Source organism: Diospyros lotus, chromosome 5 (assembly GCF_014633365.1).
Source record: "Diospyros lotus cultivar Yz01 chromosome 5, ASM1463336v1, whole genome shotgun sequence".
NCBI classification, from domain to species: Eukaryota; Viridiplantae; Streptophyta; class Magnoliopsida; order Ericales; family Ebenaceae; genus Diospyros; species Diospyros lotus.
The window spans coordinates 2,977,752-2,999,198 of NC_068342.1; the positions used below are offsets into that span (position 1 = coordinate 2,977,752).

Genomic DNA, 21,447 nt, shown 5'->3' on the forward strand with positions numbered 1-21,447 from the left:
GTTGGGTTGGGCCTAAACATTCGGCCCATTCCATGGGCATTGGCCCACCCAACAAATTAAATTCCAGAAGACAGACAGCACAGCACCGCTCAACGGCACGGAAACGAGGGGGAGGTTTTGTTAGGGCTTTTCGTTTCGTTGATAGCTGACACCTCCCAGAATTACATACAGTCCAGTGCAAGCATCAAGCATGCGATATCTCTTGGTATTCTTCTCCTCCTCTTTGCCTTCAATTGCGATCCAATTTTCCTGCACTTCTCGGTTCGGTTCTCTGGAAAAGAAAAAGATAAAAGTTTTAGCGCAAGGGACGAATGGACTATTGCAATCAATTACTATCAATACGAACTCGTGCATGCATTGAATAATTTGAATTTGAATTTGAATGTGATGGATCGCGCTAGATCAATTTCTCATTACTAATTTTCACGATTACTCGCAGGGTAAGGTTTCAATCTCCGGCAAACACTCCCTCGTACGTTTAGCGGCTTTGGCTGCCGCTGGATCGGGGTTGCTCTACACAAACAATGCTAACACGGATTCAAGTGAGGTCTTAATTTTCTTTCTCTACCTTCTCTCGGTTAAGCAGAATGTTAAAATCCAAGGTTTGGTTTTGGTGAGCTAAATTAATTGCAGGAACATCAATACTAGTTTCAGTTCCTTCGCCATTGCGCGAATCCTTATCGCGGCCGTGGAGAAACTTGCAAGAGATTATAGCCCGTCCTTCATCTGTGTCTTTGGATTTTATACAACATGGTCTGTCATTTTTATCATGACTGACTTATTTTTCTTTTCAAATTACGAGTATAGCATTTTTTCTCCTTACAGTTTATAAATCATGCTATGTAATTGTAGGAAATCTTCCATTATTTTTTTCTAGAACTGGCTCAGTGCCGTCGGCAGATATAAGCAAGGAAGTACCAGGGGAGGTTGGAGATGGGCAAAAAACTTGTCCTGGATGTTTGGGTAGAGACACCATTGCAAATGCCGCTGCAAGGGTTGGTCCTGCTGTTGTCAATCTATCAGTTCCTCAAAGTAATCGTGGATTTTTATTTTCTGAATTGAGGTATTTTGCTGAGACATTGAATTTTGAGATTTTTTTTTTTTGGGATAAATTTGTAGGTTTTCACGGGCTGACTGTGGGAAAGAGTATAGGTTCTGGAACTATCATTCATTCCGATGGCACCATCTTGACTTGTGCTCATGTGGTTGTTGATTTCCAAGGTTTACAGTCTACATCCAAGGGGAAGGTCAGTGGTCGGGGCTTTTTCACCGCAGCTGACTTGACACAAAAAATATTAGGTCCATATCCGATAGTTCTCTTTAATGTTTACAAAATATCCATACCAATTTAAGGTTGAGGTAGATGTGAAACTGTAGTATTCGATGGGGATGGAAAAGTTGGATTTTGAAAAATCTCGTATATACAATGATGGGCAAGTCCCCCACCCACACACACACACATATTAAATATAGAACTACAGAATATCAATTAAAACATGCAAAACTCCAATTTGTGATGCCATTAACTGGCAGCAACCATCTTATTAAATTTGTTATCACTGCTTTTGAATGTCTGTGAAATGAGGCTCCAAATTTTGTTTGTGGTAGTCACTGGACAATGGCATAAAAATCTCGTATATAAAATGATGAGCAAGTCCCCCCCCCACATAAATATAGAACTACAAAATATCTATTTAAACATACAAAACTCCAATTTGTGATGCCATTAACTAGAGACAGCAACCACCTTATTAAATTTGTTGTCATTGCTTTTGAATGTCTGAAATGATGATCCAAATTGTCTGTGGTAGTCACTGGACAATGGCATAAATTTGATGGTGCATGTGCAGAAACCCCCCAAAAAAATGGTATTCCTGTGTTGTAATATTTGTGATCGTGTGGTTTCTTCTAGGATTGAGAAAAAACTGCAAATAGTTTATCTCAGGTGCTTCACATCTTAACCCTTTAATGTTCAGCACAAAACTTATATTTAAGAGAAATAGCTTTGAAGTACAAGTTAATTTTGTTAATTTTCTTCACTTTATCGTGTCATTTCTGGAAACATGTGAATAAGCCTTATCTTTGTTTGATTGGTAAGACTAGTAGTATATCAATAAGGCAACAAGAAGTAGAACCAATGTACAAAAGAAGAGAATGAAAACAGAGCTTCTAAACTCTTTATATCAAGAAAAATATAACTCTTGACAGAATCCTGGATTTGGTGTATGATTGGTCAAAGCCAATTGAAAAAACTGCAGAGACCAAATAGTGAGTCTAGTTATGCTGGACTGTTTACTAGACTCAGAGGTGTTTCTGGCCAGATGTATTACACACTATTGGTCTGTAATAGTGTGTAATACAGATTCACTGCCCAGGTGTTTCTCTCTCTATTCCCTACCATCTGCTGACATTGGGATCAGATTCACCTGTCTTAAATGCATCATCATTGTCTAATGCTGGTTTTGGCCTATAATAAACTGCTTAATTATTTATGTTCTTTAGTGAAAACATGCAAATAGAGATTTGGATTGAATTGTCATATTGCAGGTTGATGTTACATTGCAAGATGGTCGAACTTTTGAGGGTACGGTGCTGAATGCTGATTTACATTCTGATATTGCTATTGTAAAGATCAATTCCAAAACTCCACTTCCAATGGCAAAACTTGGCTCTTCAAGTAAGCTTCGCCCAGGGGATTGGGTTGTAGCTGTGGGTTGTCCTCTTTCCCTCCAAAATACAGTTACAGCTGGTATAGTAAGGTGTGATAAATAGAATTTGCTTCTGATTTTCCAATTCTTTGAGGTCAAACTTTTTTCTGTGTCTATATGCAGCTTTCACAGAGAAGTAAATCTGTTGAAGTTTGTCAGTTATTTATGAATGGTTACAATTTATGGTACATTACTATTTTGTTATAATTAAATGTGAAATATTACTGACTGGTGGGTGCCACTTTTGTCCCTACCTTTTACTGTAGTTGTGTCGATCGGAAAAGCAGTGATTTGGGTCTTGGAGGAATGCGGAGGGAGTATCTCCAAACAGATTGTGCAATCAATGTTGTAAGATACATCCTTACATTTTTTTTCTAGGTTTTGTCCTCCTTTTCTTTGCCCATATTTTCCTACTTTTCTTTTCCTTTACCTTTTCCTTTTGCTGACAATTTGAAAGGGGAGGGAATATGTGTTTACGTGGGGTTCCATATAGTTGCATGGATGTTTAGCTACACTAAGATAATTAGGATCTTGAGATGTTTGATATGTGTACTTTCAGGTACCAAAGGGATAGTGAACCTTTGATATGTGTACTTTCAGGTACCAAAGGGATAGTGAACCTTTCCTTCTTTAATATCTGCTGCACGAATCAAGTCTAGCATTTAGGAGATTTTGTGTGATGAAAAGTTTTTTAAGCACAGGTTAAGGATAGAATTGACACCCATTTGTGCATCTAAAAATTATTGCAGGGTTTTAATGGTACTTATTCTTTCACTATTTTGTAATAAGACTAGCACTGATGGATGCATAAAATGCTGCACAAGACTGTTTGTTATGCTTAATTATGCTCGGCATTCTTGTTTAAGAACTATCATTGCTTGTCAGTATTGCTGCAGAGGTTGTTTATTGATTAATTCGTTTTAATTTTGGCCATAGGGTAATTCTGGTGGACCTCTTGTTAATATTGATGGTGAGGTTGTTGGTTTGAACATAATGAAAGTACTGGCAGCTGATGGATTGAGCTTTGCTGTACCAATTGATTCAGTTTCTACCATCATAGAGCATTTCAAGAAAAATGGGTATGTTTTGTAGTTTATATGTAATTAGTTGAAGTATTGAATTATATTACTTCCTGCATAGCTTTACTCCTAGATTGGGAATTGTTTCCTTCGTCTGCCTTTCATGTGTACAGGTGCACAGACAAATAATTCTGGTCAAGTTTGATGTTTGTGGGAAGTGTTTCCTTCCTCTGTCTTTAATATTAGTGAATTTTTTCACTGATTACACACACTTTCTTTATCTCGTGTATAAGCATGCATGTTGAGGACACACATAAGTATTAGTTTATTTGGGCTATGCATCTATTAACCATGTAATCCAATTATAATTGGAAAAACCATAAAGTAGCTCAAATTTCTTGGATGTAATCCAATTGTTATTGAAAGAACAATATCTCCTTCATAAGTTCTAACTGCCACAGATAGTCTTGTTGTGCCCAATCTGTGCGGCCTTAGTTGTCCCAAATGACTCTTGAGACACTAAGTCAGCCTAACCTTGGAAGCGTTGAATCAAAAGATAAGAACCTCGCACTCTCATGACAAGAGAACAAGAGAAAGAACATGAAAGGTTCCTGAGGGTGTGGGAGAAAGTTAATCCATTTTTTATTAAGGCACAAGCTCAGGCATGGGGTTCTTTTCAACCTCTTCTTCCAACCGCCCCTCCTTTCTCAATTGGGGGGGGGGTCCCTTGGCCTATTTATGGCCAGGTTCCACTGACTTACAAGGAAAAATATCAAGAGACCTAAAAAAATGGACAGCTGGTGCCAACTGGCGTGTGGCAGGCCTCAGCCGCACGCTCTATAGTGTTGCACACACCTCGCACCTTCAAGAAGCTTCGCTAGAGGCTGGGGGTGCTTCTGGAAGCTTCATGTGCGCGGCCTGGGCCCTTCTCAAAGCTGTGCTCACACACCAGGGGCTTTGCGAAGCTTCTAGATGCACGCCCAAGCAACCCTGCGTGCTGCTGCCTTGTGCATGCTGCTGATGCTTCCAGATACTCCTGCGATCCTTTGTTCATTGCCTTGTCGCTTCCCCTCTCCCCGGGGAATGGTCATGAGTGCCATTCTCGGACTAAAATTTGGCGGTCCATGACGTTTAACACATTTTTTGTGCTATGATTCATGGTTTTAATGACTTGTGTATGAGTAAATTTGGACTTCCTTTTCTCTAAATTCCTCCATAAGACTTCTCTAGGGAACTCTACAATAAACTTTTCTAAATCTATAAACGCTATACTTTTGTCCTTTTCTTTTTTTCTAGACCTTTACATGAAATCAGATTGATTTTCAAACACCTTGGTTTCTCTTCTTAACATTTGCTCGATCACCTTCTTCCAAAGTTTCATAGCGTGGGTCATTAGGATAGCCCTTCATAATTTCAACAACATTGATGATCTCTTTTTATTTTTATAAATAGGCATTAGAGCGCTCTTTCTCCATTCCTCATGCTTCCTCTTCCAGTATAATTTATTCATCATAGCCATGCAGTTAATGACTATGTATAGGTGTTATTTTCCTTGTTAGGTCTATAGTTTTGTACTTAGGCAGCTCATGTTATCTTTAATGTTTTGATATCACTTTGTGTGTATTGTCACATGTAATATTCATATAAACTGGTTGTATAAAACTTGCAATGCTTTATTATATTTGCTTAGACCCCATGGTGGCCACAAATCCATTCAAAATGTGAGGAAAGGAACAGTAAAGGTTTTGGTCATGATTATTTCTCTACATTAGGAGAAACTAAAGAGGGAGAAACTCAGATAGACATGCTTGCTTGTTTAATTTCTAAATTTCCTAAATTGAATTAGTTCCATATATGATGATCACATTGTATAGAAACATTGAGTTCAAGATGGTGACAATGATTTGATGCAGGAGAGTTGTTCGACCTTGGATTGGGCTGAAGATGATCGATCTTAATGATATGATTGTTGCTCAGCTTAAGGAAAAGAATGCTGCATTCCCCAACATTGACAAAGGAGTTCTTGTATCAATGGTATGTCTTTTTGATCTCTGTGTGTGAACCTTAGCATTGCATGGCAAACCTTATCTTACAAAGAGGGGGCAGTTTGTTTATTTGCTAATCTCAGGAGATTGAGTGTTCACTCTCATGCCTGATTTTAGAAATGTGGAAACCAAGCTTTCAAAGATCGACTAGTTTTTAATGTTGCTTCCGTTACCGATGTTTGTAGATGTCTTACCAATGTTTGAATGGTACGGAGGAGTTCTTGTACCAATGGTGACAATGGTAATAACATTGTTGGTTTCAAATTCTAATGATGGATAATTTTCTCTTACTAGATATTCCCAGGATCACCTGCTGATCGTGCTGGGTTCCGCCCAGGTGATGTTGTTGTTCAATTTGAGGGCAGACCTGTGGGGAGCATTAAAGAGGTATCTTAAAGCCTCTCTCTCACACACATCTTCTTGCAAAGATAAACAAGAAAATAAAGCAATCCGAACTGAAATACTGGAGATTTATATGGCTCTCTTTAGAGTCATTACAATCTGTTATTCTGGTGTTAGATTAGAAGTTGGAAATTGTGGGATCTAGTTACATTCTTCCCTTTAAATCTTGGTGTGAATATGATAATCTGTTACTATATGTACTTGTGTTGAACAACATTGAATTGATGGCAGATCATTGAAATAATGGGGGACAAGGTTGGGAAACCCATGAAGGCTGTTGTGAAAAGAACCAACGACATATCTGAGACATTGACCGTGGTTCCCGAGGAGGCAAATCCAGATATATAATTCACTGTGATTCCTCAGCCAGAAACAACAATTCAAGCCCGCCCGCCCAGCCCCCAGTGAGGTGCTTCAAAGTTATGATGTCTTTTACTAATTTGTAACTGTAATATTTCCCAACCATTTAGCTTCGCTTTACTAAAATATTACTTTAATCGTGTCACAATTTTTGTCTAAATATAAAAGAGGTCAGGAGGATGAGATTTGGGTTACTCTGTATGCACTTTATTTACCCAGTCCTTCACAATGTGGCACTACCCCCCGGGGAGATGAGCTAATCGGATATAGATAGGAATCACAATATTTGGCTCTCTCAAGTGGTTTGACTTGGAGGTCTTGGGCCTTATGTTAATAAATAAACCACCAATTGTTAAGACTGAGTGGTGTTTCAATTACTTACACACACTTATTAAAGTGTTTTATTTATTTATTTTTGCTAATAAATGTTTTATTTCTATCATTTGTCTTTCTTCTTCTACAATATGGATTTGATTGGTTTGCAAAACTAAAAACATATGTTGTACGGAAACACCTCATAGGAGTCGTTTTCTCGTTTCGGAAACGTTTCTTCTTCCCGTTTCGGACCTTATTTATGTCTAATTTTTTTATAAAAATGTCAATTTTCACGTTTCTATTTTCTATCAAAAACGTTTTCCGTTTCCATTTCCGTGCAACATAGTTAAAAACTTTAATAAATAATTTAAAAAATATTATTTCAAAACTGCTTGATTTGACAAAAATTGAAATGTTTTTATTCATTATTGGCAAGATATAACAATAAATTTGTAATTGTGAAAAAATGTTTGTATCAAGCCTTTAATCTTCTAGAGATTTGTAAAATAGAAGACACTCAAGGGTTCGGAGTGTCTCTTGCGATAGCTTTTTAATGGTTACGTTAGTCTTAGATAAAAAATAAAAAAATATTTATGTAATTTGTATAGAAATTTTAGTGTACCTCGATCGATGAGAATAATTCTTATTTATAAGCATTATGCCTGTCAAACAATAGGACATTCGAGTTTTTTGGCATTATCTATTATAGATTTTTAGATAAATATTATTTAATATATTTTCATCATGTCATATTATGAACTTGAAAAATAATATGAAAAAGTCTTTTAAAGGCTTTCAAGATAGTTTAAAACTTGAGTTTTAGTTTTTTTTTAAAAAAAAGACAATGTTATAATCAACGATATTTTAATGTAAGCTAATTTGGGGGTCACGTGTTAGTCATCCCAAATTTTTTGGGAGACAGGGGCAACCATCCGCAGATAACATATTCTCGGCATATTTTGCTCGGGAGTTTGAAGAAGGTGCAATTTATATTTATTCTAATCTTAGATCCCTTCGTTGAAAGTAAAATACAACTTTTTTCTCATAAGGTTTGAATCCAAGACTTGCTCGTCCAAACTCTTTCCTTGCATGCGTGCGTCTATCAGGCCATCAGCTATCTCATAATATATATCTACAATAATTAATTTTGAACGATCATAAAATAAAGTTGGAATCGAAAAGACGTATATAAATATAGAAAGTTATAATTGAGATCTTGATCTTTTTGTTTATATATGAAACGCCTCATAATTTTAAATTATTAAAAAATTATGGGGTTTTAAAATTACTTATCTGATTAATTTTGTGAGTAAGTGAAAAATGTGAATAATTTGAGAATTAGAAGAGATCTTATGGGGTTGCTTTATCAAGTCTTTGTCTTTTTCTTTCAGCTTTTTCCTCTTAAACTTTGTCATACTTTTTTTATGAGTTAATTATATCAATAATTACTCAATTTTATATTTTGTTATTATTTGATCACTGAATTTTGAAATATTATATGTTAGTCACTAATATTTAAAAACTGTTACAATTTAGTCACTGAATTTTAAAATGTTACCTACTACTCATTAATATTTTTAAATTATTTCTTATCCGTCAATAAACTTTAAGTTTACGAGTGACAAATGAGAAATAATTTTGAAATATTAATAACTAATGAGTAATATTTTAAAGTTCAGTAACTAAATAATAATAGATTTGAAATATCAGTGATTAATAGATAATATTTTAAAATTTAATGGTTAAATAGTAATATAATCTAAATTTGAGTAATTATCAGTGTAATTAATATTTTTTTTTTAACACAATGGATTAAAATATAGTTCTCACGATATTATATATATATATAGTACACAGGCAGGCCGTTCAACGCAAGTCAGCTGGACGAGTTTACCTCTGAATTTCGATCGAGACGGGAGGGAGAAGAGAGAGAGAGAGAGGCAGAGAGCGATTCTGATGAGACAATTCTTAGTAATAACTTGGAATCTCATTTTCTCGATTTCGTTGTTTCTTTCTTGCAACAAACAGTTCTTTCTTGCAACAATCAGTTACTCTCTATGTGTGTTTGGTTGTTAAGAATCTGAATCAAATGGAAAGAGAATAAAGAAAGAGAGAGCCAAAAAACAGCACAGTCGTCCTGAGACTGAAAACCGTTTAATTTTCTCTCTTTCCTTCCAGTTTCTGGGCATCCAAACGGTAGTCATTTCTTTTGCGAATTCAACATTTTGCTCACACTCGATTCTTTCCTTTCCTTTCGTAGAGACAAGCTCGGTTCTCCGACGCATACTCTCTCCTTCGGCTCCTCTCTCTCGCTGCTGCCGGTTCGGGTGCTTTATATTTGAATCGCGACGCAGATGCTAGTGAGCACTCTTTAAGCTTTCCTCGAAATTGCTCAACTGTTTGGTTGCCGAGAAAAACCGTGAAAAAAATTAGAGAAATTGTGCCTTTTCTTTTGTACCGGCGTTTTTGACATCTAGTTCCTAAATTTTTACGATTCTCAAACGGAGCTTGTCGACTATCAATTAATCATTCTCGTCAATTCGTTAATTAACTGTTAGTGATGGCTTGAACTATAGAGACAACTGCATCGGTGGTGACAGCTACCGCACCATTGCGGTATTTATTGTTGCTGGAGCGGCCGATTGCGAAGGACTCGATGATACCATGTCGTTCGGTGGTTGATCCGGATTGGTCGAGTTATGGTTCGACATCCCCCTGCTTCTAATTTTTTTTAATCATGTTTTATTTTATTCTCGCCTATACTTTCTTGCATGCTTATGAGTTTACATTGTTTTTAGTTTCTTGATTCCTTTGATTCAAGTGTCTGTCGTAGGAGGTATTGGGTTATTTCTTTCTAGAATTGGATATGTTGCACCAGAAGGTGTAAACAAGGGTTCTTCTGAGGTCAGTGATGGTTCAAACTCTATTGCCGCAGCAGTTGCTAAGGTTCTTCCGGCCATTGTCCTTATATCAGTTCCCAAGAGTAAGTTTAAAATGTCTTTGAAATTTCCTATCTGAGCAAATGATGTAAACTTTGCTGTTTGAGAACTTGACCAGCAGCAGAATAATTTCTGAATCTGTGTTGTTAGAAATGGATAACAAGTCTTGTACAAGTATAGGCTCTGGAACCATAGTTGACGCTGATGGGACCATTTTAACCTGTGCTCATCTTGTGGTGGATTTTCAAGGCAGGAAAGTTGTATCTGAGGACAAGGTTAGTGCTTCAACTCTTGAAAGTTGCCAGTCTTAAAATTTTAACAAAGAAGAGGACATCGAGATCATTTAAGCTGTGTAGACCGTATGCTGTCCTCATCAAAAGCTAGAATTGCTGGACCTTAACTGCCACTAGACTTGTAGTTTTACTTTAGATTTGCAGTTTTACCTTAGAAACATTTTGTTTTTGCAAGCCTTGAAGATGAGGACATTCTCATTTTTGTATGGTGTAAAATATTTCCTTTTAGTTGGATTATTATTATTGCATAAGTTATGGAGACAAAATGGATTTTACGGAATGCATGAATGTTATGATCACCACCTCCAAATATAACTGGGACTAGAGCGACCCAGGATCACTGTGCATGCAATTCTTTTACAATTTTCATGTTAACTCACAACAAATGGACTTTTATGTGGAACTTTGAGTAAATTTTAATTTTACTTCTTTGAGGGGTTCATTATACCACCCAACTATAAAAAGTTGAAAAACCTCAACTTATATCTTACCTTTGATTTTATCAGGCTTAAATGGACAAAATAAAAAATAAAAAAAATCAAAACATGGCATAAAGGTATTCCAACAAATTTTAACAAAAAAAAAGGAAAAAAAAACTGAATTGTTACCAAAACTTAGAGAGAGAGAGAGAGAGAGAGAACAAGCAATCAATGTGTATGTCATCCTCTTCTAAGGTGAAAGAACCTCTCCTTCATCCATCATATTCATGCTGTTTCTCAGAAAATGGTTATATAACCCACATGCCAAACAAAGGATATAATCAATTAGAACACTTGTTTCCCATTCTGTAGGACATTTATGCCATATCTCTCATACTACACGCATATTTCTGTAATAACATACAATCACCGAAGAATTCAATGAAAATTATGTTGAGATCAAATTCTGGCTGGTATCCAACTGAAATCAAAATGTATGGATATTTTGTCTTTGATTTGATTATTTATGGAGGGGGTATCAAGCGGTAAACTTTCCAGAAGCAGGGAAATGGCAAAGTAGGAAAACTGAAAACCATCTCATCTCTCCATGGACTTGCTACGAGACTCTGCCTATATCACCATTGGTTCTTTTTTTTCATCCTAAGATCTGCATCCTCAAATTCCTACATTCACAGTGAATGCATACTCAGTAGTGAAACTTGTTATGCACCTAGGGTTTGAATAGGAATTTGGAAGGAACTGAGGGGGAATTAGACTGAAAGAGAGGGAAATACAACGAGAATACAGGGGGAAATGCAGACAGGAACATAGAAAGAGAGAGAGAAATCAGAGGGATCGGGAGAGAAAATAGAGAAATCAGAGAGGGAATTGAGAGAGAATTGACGAGAAGGAAATCTGGAAATCACTTATCATTCAAAACATAACATTCTCCAAGTGATAGAGCTTATTTATAGGCTGTTCCAACCTATCTAACTGAAAGGTACAACTATTCTCAGCAACCTAGAGTACAATATAGTAAATGCATGTAAACTAACTACTATTATAATTACAATTATAGCCATGGGGATCCTTGGGATCGTGACAAAACTAACTAGAAGATATTATCTTAGGAGTGTTGACGTCAACCTCTGTTCTGAAACTGTCCAAAGGATAGCAATGTGTTTTCTTCTCCCAATTTCCTTGTCAATATCTAACCTCTCCAAGTAACCATATCATGATAATCCCATGAAAAAATCCGGTATACCAGTTCAAATAACTATGCCTGAAATTTTTGGGACTTATTATCAAACAGATTGGCAATACGGTATAGAAACAGAGAACTTATCAGGTTGGGCTTGCGGGTGTTTTAAACAATGGAGGTGCTGCAGATAATATTGCCTTCATGCATTAACCTCTTATAATTTTGTGTTCTATCTGTTCAACATTCAATTGACTTCTTCAACTTTTAAATGCAAAGAACCTACCCTACACTTGTTGTAGATAAATATAAGAACCCAAATGTTTGAGATGTGAACATACTAAAAATATGATTATATGAGAAAAACATAAAATCAAGAACAAAGAAAAGTAGGGTACGAAGCAAGTGTCTATAGAGGCAAACCCCTAATTCTATGGACGCCAATAAAATTATAAAAATACCCTCAATCAACCCCAATAGTGCCTAGCATAAAATGTAAAAAACATATTTCAGTCTTTCATAGTTTCCTTCAAAGTTATACACAAAGTATTGCAAAGTTATCTTGAATTCATGAAGAGGATGGTAAGTGCCATCTACAAGGAGCAGGTAGAGAACTTACATAACCAGAAATAACCAGTTGTGAGCTTTCTACATGCAATTGAAGTATTTTTTCTTTTTTCGCATGTGAATACATGCTTAAAATTATTGCAGGACTGCCACTGATATAAAAATCGAGAATTTATTTTTTGTTGATGTTAATCCAAATTAGTTCAAATTATGTTTTTGTGATCATCCTTGTTGACTAGGTGTATCCTTCTCCTTAGCTTATCATAATTCTGAATGAACTTTATCCAGTTTGTGGCTATCTTGTAACCAGCAATCTGCCTCTATAAATGGGCTGCTGCCAGTTGAATTTAAAACACTGAATTATACTGAATTTAAAAAAAATGTATTTTTTCCTTTTATCTTCCAGTTTATTTTATTTTTGTTCCTATAATTTTCAATCACTCAGATAGAGATGTGCAACTGGAAGAACTTAGTTCTAAAAATGTGAAGGAATTAATTTGTGCAAGGGACTGCCAAGGGTGAACCTGTACCTTAAGGTAGTATTGATCGTCGGAAGAAATGCTTCAATGTGAGGAAATTCCCATTAATTTAAGTTATTTAACTATGAAGTTTTGATTTTAGTTATTAATCCAAGTTAATAGAAAGAGGAGATCATCAAAGGAGATCCTTACTATAATTGGGTGTTGATTGTTTCTGGAAACTGATTTCTATGATTGGGTTCCGCTTTATGGCTCACCAAATTCACTACCTTGCTTTTAATATTAGTATAAATATAAAAATTTATGGTATTGAGTGTAGTTAATGCAGTTTTCTCTCCTAAGGCTTGTCTTTCATGATGAGCAATTGAGGAAAGAAATGTAAAATGTGCGTGATGGATATGCTCAGTTTTACTTTCTTGTTTCTAATTACTGCTATGTCTAAAAAAATGGTTAACCAATGCAGGTTGATGTGACTTTGCAAGATGGCCAAACATTTGTTGGTACTGTCTTGAATGCTGATTTACATTCTGATATTGCTATTGTAAAGATCAATTCTAAAACTCCTTTCCCGGCTGCAAAACTTGGTTCCTCATGTAAACTACATCCCGGGGAGTCGGTGGTGGCTCTGGGAAATCCCCATTTTCTTCGCAACACGATTACAGCTGGTATTGTCAGGTAATCAAAATTAATTGGATCAGATCCTTTTTAGAGTTTTTTTTTTTTTTTTTTCATGAATATTGGTTTATGCTGATTTACAACTTAGTCTTGAGATGTCTGTTTGGTTATTGAGTTCTACATGTTTCTCGGCCATACTTATCTAATAGTATATAATCACAACTGAAATGTCTTGGGTGACTTGTGCGTTTAGGATTAATGTAGATGAAGTCTACTCATTTTTTTCTGCGTTCTTCTTCCTTTCCAATCCAGTTGTGTTGATCGCAAAAGCAGTGAAATAGGCCTTGGAGGAATGCTGAGGGAGTATATACAAATAGACTGTGCGGTTAATCCGGTATTATTTACTTCTCCCTCCTTCCCTGCCCCTCCTCTATTTGTGAAAGACATACATATGGCCGGCCATACGAGCACAACTACACGTGTCTTTGTATGTGGTTTCCAGCATCAGCTGTATGTCCTTGGTATTTTTCTAAGGAAGCATTGTAAGGCGTGATAGCTTAAAAATTGGTTTGGTGACATACCATCTGAACCACAGTTAACCAGTTGGCTCAGTCAAATTAAAGATGGGCAAAAGAGCTGATTAATATTTTGATAATGTAGAAGGTTGAGCATGCAATTGGAAGGTGACATATCCATAGTCACTCACTTTCTAGTAATCCTCAGTGTTCTTATAGGACTTGGTGGTGCAGGGGAATTCTGGCGGGCCTCTTATTAACCTTGATGGAGAAATTGTTGGTGTTAATATAATGGGACGCAAAAGTGCTGCTGGGTTGAATTTTGCTGTGCCCTCAGATACGGTTTCCAAAATTGTGGAGCAGTTCAAGAAAAATGGGTATATTTTTCCCTTTAATATATCTTGAATTCACGTCATGCTTCTGTGAAAAAATTTGAGGTTTCTTTCGAAATCAATTTATCTATTTTTCCCAAAGATTTAGTGTATTCGAGAACATTCTAATCTTCTTGCGTTTTCATGATTACAAAACAAATGACACTGACACCTCCTCTCTAGTTCTTGATAGTTTTTGTGTTCATTTATTCATTTTTGGTGGGGCTTTTTGCCTGAAATCAGCCATTGATGGAATGACACGTAGGCATTTGAAGCTCGGAATATCATAGACTTGGTTGAGTATGACTTAAAAATAAGTAACCAAAACGAAAAGAACTGTAAGATTTGTAAGAAAGAAAAACCTTTTTGACATATGTTCATTTTGTGGAATTTCTGAAATCTTGATGCAGTTGTATCCTTGAGCATGAGTTTTACGTCATTCTGGAATCTTTACAGCCATCTGCTCACTGAGCTTTGTCCATGACTCAATTGCATAGGCACAACATACATCAAACATAACCCACTGAAGATCAACAATTTTCCCACTACTCATCCAAATTTATCCTGGCCTTACATTTACTAGATTATCTCCAACCAACTCATCTTTCTCTAACTCCACTACAACCTACAAGGTACACAATAAAATGAGTTAATATGAGTCATCGAAGATTGCTTGTGTAATGGAATGTGCCAGTCAAACTTCACAAATAATTTAATCCTTTATTTTCTTCAAGTTTGAAAAACAACATATCGTCGTACTATGCATATTTTTTTTAGATGGTAAATTAGGTTCCATTATCTAATTACTCTCATATTTTATCTGTAAAAGCATTTTCTTTAAGAAAGATTTCTCATTTATATTTCGAATTTGGATTAAAATAATTTTATCACTGTAACTTTCTGACCTGCTTCAAGCATTTACGTACTTAGTGCTTCCAGTTCTAAATAGTAGAGCAGACTCCATTTCTTTTAGTGGGTTGGATACAACAACAAAAATGTCCACAAGCCTTAATCCTACTAGATGGTGTAAACTGTTGGTGGGTTGGATATTGGGAAAAAAAATGATGTCTTTAAAATTGCCTAAACATGTTTATGCAGATGTTGGCACAGTTTATTTTTTGGTAAGTGTAGATGTTGGGTACTAAAGTGAATGGGCCACTGAGAAGCTTGTCAAACTTGTATCTATACCAAGAATTTGAGGTAATAAACTGGGCAAAGAGTAGAGTGATCTAGATGGAGAGGCAAATAGGAAGACAACTATGATAAATTTGCATGCAAAGTGAAGCAAAGGCCTCCCCCCTCCCCTAACAACTACAAGAACATACCAAGCCATTAATTATAGCTTACTAATCATCTCTATGTAACCATATTTTATATAATTTAATATGCCAAACGTAAATTATTTAATTATACAGAATATATCTATTGTTCTTAATCAATCCTCTCTCTCTCTCTCTCTCACACACACACACACAAACTCACTCACTCACATCCATGACAAGATGATATTGCTTAGTGTTGGTTTTTCTCGATTGTTTCTTTAATGTTACTTCTAAGAATTTATAATTTTATGCAGTAGAGTCCTCAGACCATGGTTGGGGTTGAAAATGTTGGATCTTAACAAGATGATTATTGTCCAACTTAAACGTAGACATGCCACATTCCCTAGTATAAAGAAAGGAGTTCTTGTCCTTATGGTATGCATCGTTATTATCTCATTTAATATTTAGTTAATTTCAATTTTTTGGAGTCTCATGTTTCTCTGATGTGGAAAAAGGATAATTTGTTCCTCTGGTAGAAGGTTTTATCTGTACGTTGTCAGATGCCATTGCATACCTCCCATGTCTGATGAATTTTCATGTTCTCAAGCAGGTGTCTCCTGGTTCGCCTGCTGATCGAGCTGGAATGCGCCCGGGTGACATTGTCATTGAATTCCATGGAAAGCCAGTTGGCAGTATTACTGAGGTAGATTTTTCTTTTTCATTTTCCTACCTGGTAGGCAGTCTGCCTGTGTCCTGAAATGCTGGCATATCAAACTTTCTGAAAGTGAATACTAGCCACTAATTATGAATCATTTATTCATGAACTTTTGGTTCAGGAAGAAAGCTCATACATCTGCAATTCTAAATGTTTCATACCATCTGCGATTATGATGTCCAAACATTTTAGGGCTTATTTCATCTGTAGGGTCTCCCAAAAAACTTGGTTAAATGATTTCATTTTGTTATCCAGCCTGTCATAAAAGCTCTAGCAACTGTGGTTAAACAGCAGTAAAGTAATTTGGCACAGAAATTTCCAATTGGCTATAATGAGTGCATAACCAAAGTGGAGCTTTTGCTTGGAAAATTCAATTCTAAGTTCCCCTCTAGCTTTAAATCCTCCCTGCATTATCTGGTGACTGCTTCTGACAGAGCCTTGTATTCTCAATGATATTTTAAGTTTTAATGGAAATGGAGCAGATTGTGGAGCTAATGGATGACAAAGTTGGCATACCGTTGAAGGTAGTGGTGAAAAGAGAGAAAGGCACTTCAGTGACTTTGACAGTCATACCAGAGGAGGTAAACCCTGAATTGTAACAAACAAATTACAAAATTTCCAGTATAGTTGTTTTTACCCTCAATTCATATCCTATACCGCACAAATAATACAGATAAGAAGGGAAATGGAAGCATTTCTCGATTTCTTCTTTTCCCTTTCCCTTTCCTTCTTCCTGCTTTTTCTTTTTTTTTTTTTTTTGGTCTATATTCCCCTTAAAATGATAAAGTGGAATAATAGGTTTCTGGGATGGTTGAGAAGAATATATATATTCTCTCTCTTGTCTTTTCTCCCCTTTTTAGGTTGGTTTGTGAAAAAAGTGTCACCTATTATATCCCTCTTTAAGGGATTTTCATCTTTGAGAATTTGTGAAAAAAGTGTCACCTATTATTATATCTCTTTTTAAGGAATTTTCATCTTTGAGAATCAGAAGATGTGTCGTTTTGTCTTTTCCCCCTTTGTTCTTTATTTGCTCACTCTCATGGTGAAGGAATTCTTTTATTCTTTTATTTGGGTTTTAACTGTGAACACTGTTTCTATTGGTTGTTTCTGTACTAGTACTAGTCATCGTAAGGGTTTTCTTTTCTCTTTCAATTGATTTTCTCTTTCTTTCAGACTTACAAAGATTAATTTCTTAATTAAAGATAAATGCAACAAAATTATCATTAACAGACAATGATTACGCCAAATTGAATGGGTATATATATGGGAGCATGCATTGCATCCATACGACTTCTAATGTTAATTATACCCCCCTCCCCACGACTTGGCGACCGGAAAACGAAAAGAATCAACGAGAGGGAGGCTGTTGGCCTTTCGCTATGGCAAGACGCCATGATCAGAGAGGGAGAGTTCGACAGAGACAGGAAGCACAAATGAGAGGTCGAATGGGCAACTGGCAAAGTCTCCCACCGCTTTAACTTACATTAGGGATTTTAAGAGACTAGTGAGTGTCTGTTGGTCACGAGGGTTGAAAGGATTTTGTTTAGACCAAACCAAAACCGACCATGCACGTGTGAAATCCTGATTTTGTTTGGTTCGGTTTGATTTGATTCGATTCGATTCAATTTTGAAGGTTTAAAATTATTTTTGGCACAATCTTAAATTCTAAAAATGACTGAAAGAGAAAAATTGAATGTCTATAGAATGTCACGTACCTTCCATTCTGTTCTATTCATCATTTCATTCACAGGAAGGGTGTCGCTATCAAATTTATCCAACATTCATGGGATTTGGCAACACCTTCCTTCTTATATTTAATGATATTTTATTAAATTTCACACTATAACAATAATGTATATATTAATGTATATGTGGATGAGCTTCTTTTTTTTTTTTCTCAATTTCTATTTGGTTGGCAGACGTAGAGTCCATATTTTTCATGTTCATGGCCAGCCACCTTCTACAAATAGACTTTCTTCTTCCTCTCTATCTCTCGTTTCTCTCGTTAACCTCTGCTTCGAATCATCTTTTCTCTTCTCCTCTTCTTCTTCTTCAAGTTAACCATGACCCATAAAACCCTAGACATTACCGTTACCTCCGCCGACGTTCTAAAGAACGCCAACTTCTTCACCAGAATGCGCGTCTACACAGTCGTCTGTCTCGTCGACGCCACCGTCTCCCGGCAAACCACGCCCGTCGACGAAAATGGCGGCGCCAGACCCTTCTGGAATTGCCCAATGAGATTCCAAGTCGAAGAGGCGAAGTTGCACCAGAACAGCGCCATGCTTGTCTTTCAACTCCGTTCACATGGAAGATTCAGAGACACAGATATTGGGTCGCTCTACGTCCCCATCAAAGAGCTCTTCGACGGCGCCTGCGACGTAAAATTCCATAGACAGGTGGCTTTGGCGGTCAGCTCGCGGTCTGGGAAGCCGAAAGGCGTGTTATACTTGTCATGCGTGCTCGGTTCAGCAAACTCCGGTGAGGATGCCACCGGCCGTCCACTGCCGTCGGCGCCGTATCCGCCGGAAGATGGGTGCTTTCGGGCGGACCCTGCTCCTTCTGCGCCATATATACGAGAAGGAAGTGAGATTTTCTTGCAGATATTAATGGGTGATTAAGATGGAAGATTAAATTGCTCTGAAATCGTTTTGCCTGATCAATTTTGTGGATCTTCAAATGTTTTAACACATTCGAGGTGGATGAAGAATTTCCGACGATGGGACAATGTGGGGATTGTTGTTATGTTAATTTGCTCCAGAAAGTGTCCAAAATAGGTATCAGAATAGGACGATTAATTCTTGATTAAATTGCTGTTGATTTTCTTGGTAGATCTATTTGGTACATACGAACTAAGATTAAGAGTCGGGTGGTGGTATTATATGGATATTATAAGTTTTTGACGAAGCTGTCTCCAAGAATTAATAGAAGAGAACACAACACACACAAAATGTACAGAAAGTAGGAACTGTGCCAACACACAGCCCCTTAAAAACTGAGCCAAATCAAAATCTTCACTCCTTTTTCCACAACGCTAACGTAATCAGAACAAAACCTACTCTTCGAAACAAAGCCAACCGAAAAGGTTTAGTAAAAGAATCTAGAAATCAAAACCGGCGTCACCAAAGCCGGCGTCATAGTCATACCCCCCCATATCACCGGCATCGGAAATCATGTCACCCACCAACAGCCCTCCCAGCAGCCCCGCTCCAAGCCCCAAGCCAAAGTTCCCCCGCTTCTTCCTCGGCGGCGGCTGCGCCTGCACCACGGGCGGCGCGTACCCATACGGCGGTGGTGGAGGATACCCATATGCCGGCTGCGGTGGGTACCCGTGCCCCGCCGGGTGGGCGTACGGCACCGCCATCCCAACCCCCGACGGTGGCGGGTAGGCGGTGCTGGCACCGACATGGGCCGGGTACGCCGTCACCGGTTCGCCGGCAGTCCTCGTCGGCGCCGCGATCTTGTCCCCGAACTTGTAGGAGACTCGGAGAGTCCCCCTGGGCTTGCCGGAGGGCCGACGGACCTGGTACTCCACCGTGCGCTGGGCGTCGGCGGCGTCGAATAGTTCTTTGAGGGGGACGGTCACCCGGCCGACATCTCTATCGCCGAGGGCGCGTTTGGACTTGATGTCGAAGACGAGATAGAGATTGTTGAGGGCTGCGGCTTCGATGGGGAAACTGATGCGGTCGTTCCAGCGGGGGTTGTTGCCGCCGGCGTCGTCGACGCGCGTCCGACGCTTGGTTCTCGGGTCGCCGCCCAGGGAAACCTCGACGTAGGCCTTCATCTTGGAGATCAGATTAACGGCCTTCAAGTCGTCGGCCGACATCACAGTGATATCCAACGGACGGTACTCCATATCCAATTTTCTTGAGAAATTAACAAAAAGACTCTCTTTCGATGGATGCAAGTTTCTGGGTCTTGAAGAGAGAGAGAGACAGGGAATTGCTGAGAGGAGATTGTTGCTCGAGATGGCAACTACGAGAGGCCGATGATTGATATATATATATATAGATATGTATAGTGAAGGGGGTATGTCAATGACGCTAAAAGGCGTGTAAAAGCACAGAAAGAAGAGATTTTTTAAAGAAGAAGATACCAGGAAGGAAAAGACAACCCAAACCGACTTCGAATTATATATATATATTATATTATACGATAAACAATAATGGATTTAAAATAAATAAATAAAAAAAGAAGAGAAAAATCATGGAACGAGGGCCGTTCTTTTTGGTTGCTTTGGATGGATGCTTCCAGTTCCAGCCCCTTCCCTTCTGATCTGACGAGTTTTCTTCTCCGCGTTGCGTTATCTTCTCCTCTTTCTCTTTTCCAGGTAAATTCTCTCTATCCTTATCTGTAATTACAGATATTATATAATATTTTTCAAAGTCAGTATAACACATTGAATAAAATTCTTTTAAATTAAATTAATTTGAACTTAATTATCAAAATTTGAAAAATTAGATAAGACTATCAGATTACAAAAATAATTAAATTATTTTCGTGGTTAGCCTTTAATTAAAAGACGCAATTACATGTTAATGCATTCAAATCGTCAGAACATCAAGAATTTGTAGTTAAAAGGCGATTGGTTTTATATGTCGATTTACCAAACTTTAAAATCAAAACCAACCAGCATGAACGATTTTTCCAAATGGTTCAAACCACCACTCACTCTTACCCCAGATGAAAAAAATTCTAATCTCAAATAATAATAATTTTTTAATATTTATACCTTCATTTCAAATTATTTCACATAGTAAAAAGGTAAAATAGTTTTTGTTGAAAAGTAATTCAATTGATAACTAACTCCTTTTTATAAGCATTTTTTCACTCCCATCAATGCAAGCATATTTTATGGTATTTGACTAACTAATTTTGGCCTCACACACTCACCCCCGACAAGTTGCATTGGGCAAGAAGTCGTTCTACAGGATCAAACAATCTTATAAATGCGGTTATTAAATGGGGAAAAATGATGAAATTGCCCCTAGTTAGTTTATAAAATTGCAAGTCACTGCTCTGCTCTCTTCTCTCTCCTCCCGTGGCCACTGTTGCCTTATTATTGCCATCAACTTGTCGCTGTGCCTTGCCTCCATCGCCTTGCCTTGTCTCCGTCACCTCACTGTCATTGCCCTTTCACCCCGCCTCGTTGATCGTTGTTGCAACGACGGTCAACGAGGCGACAATGGTAGCGAGGCGACAGAGGTGAAACGAGGGTAGCGAGG

The 21,447-nt window shown here is 37.5% G+C and overlaps 4 protein-coding genes across 10 annotated transcripts; 3 read left to right on the plus strand and 1 right to left on the minus strand.

The window, feature by feature from the left end:
• The first annotated feature begins 55 nt into the window (after nucleotides 1–55).
• Nucleotides 56–6,890, plus strand: LOC127801994 (putative protease Do-like 14). Of its 3 annotated transcripts, none has more exons than XM_052337589.1 (11): nucleotides 56–205; nucleotides 440–542; nucleotides 619–753; nucleotides 853–1,032; nucleotides 1,120–1,247; nucleotides 2,548–2,759; nucleotides 2,975–3,056; nucleotides 3,645–3,787; nucleotides 5,641–5,761; nucleotides 6,067–6,159; nucleotides 6,406–6,890. In XM_052337589.1, the coding sequence occupies exons 1-11, from the start codon at nucleotides 191–193 to the stop codon at nucleotides 6,520–6,522; spliced, it is 1,329 nt and encodes a 442-aa protein (XP_052193549.1). In that variant the 5' UTR covers nucleotides 56–190; the 3' UTR covers nucleotides 6,523–6,890. The 3 variants fall into 3 exon arrangements, with proteins under 3 accessions (XP_052193549.1, XP_052193550.1, XP_052193551.1); XM_052337590.1 differs by having other exon boundaries at nucleotides 634–753; XM_052337591.1 differs by having other exon boundaries at nucleotides 649–753.
• Nucleotides 6,891–8,728: 1,838 nt separating this feature from the next.
• On the plus strand, nucleotides 8,729–16,931 carry LOC127802077 (putative protease Do-like 14). Of its 5 annotated transcripts, none has more exons than XM_052337759.1 (11): nucleotides 8,729–8,820; nucleotides 9,110–9,209; nucleotides 9,426–9,551; nucleotides 9,671–9,832; nucleotides 9,939–10,063; nucleotides 13,208–13,419; nucleotides 13,672–13,753; nucleotides 14,109–14,251; nucleotides 15,822–15,942; nucleotides 16,118–16,210; nucleotides 16,705–16,931. In XM_052337759.1, the coding sequence occupies exons 1-11, from the start codon at nucleotides 8,806–8,808 to the stop codon at nucleotides 16,819–16,821; spliced, it is 1,296 nt and encodes a 431-aa protein (XP_052193719.1). In that variant the 5' UTR covers nucleotides 8,729–8,805; the 3' UTR covers nucleotides 16,822–16,931. The 5 variants fall into 5 exon arrangements, with proteins under 5 accessions (XP_052193719.1, XP_052193721.1, XP_052193723.1 ...); XM_052337761.1 differs by having other exon boundaries at nucleotides 9,683–9,832; XM_052337763.1 differs by having other exon boundaries at nucleotides 9,788–9,832.
• Nucleotides 16,932–17,070: 139 nt separating this feature from the next.
• Nucleotides 17,071–19,694, plus strand: LOC127802079 (protein SRC2-like). The gene has a single exon (XM_052337766.1). The coding sequence runs from the start codon at nucleotides 18,286–18,288 to the stop codon at nucleotides 18,841–18,843; it is 558 nt and encodes a 185-aa protein (XP_052193726.1). The 5' UTR covers nucleotides 17,071–18,285; the 3' UTR covers nucleotides 18,844–19,694.
• On the minus strand, nucleotides 19,076–20,269 carry LOC127802078 (protein SRC2 homolog). The gene has a single exon (XM_052337765.1). The coding sequence runs from the start codon at nucleotides 20,076–20,078 to the stop codon at nucleotides 19,323–19,325; it is 756 nt and encodes a 251-aa protein (XP_052193725.1). The 5' UTR covers nucleotides 20,079–20,269; the 3' UTR covers nucleotides 19,076–19,322.
• Nucleotides 20,270–21,447: the final 1,178 nt, after the last annotated feature.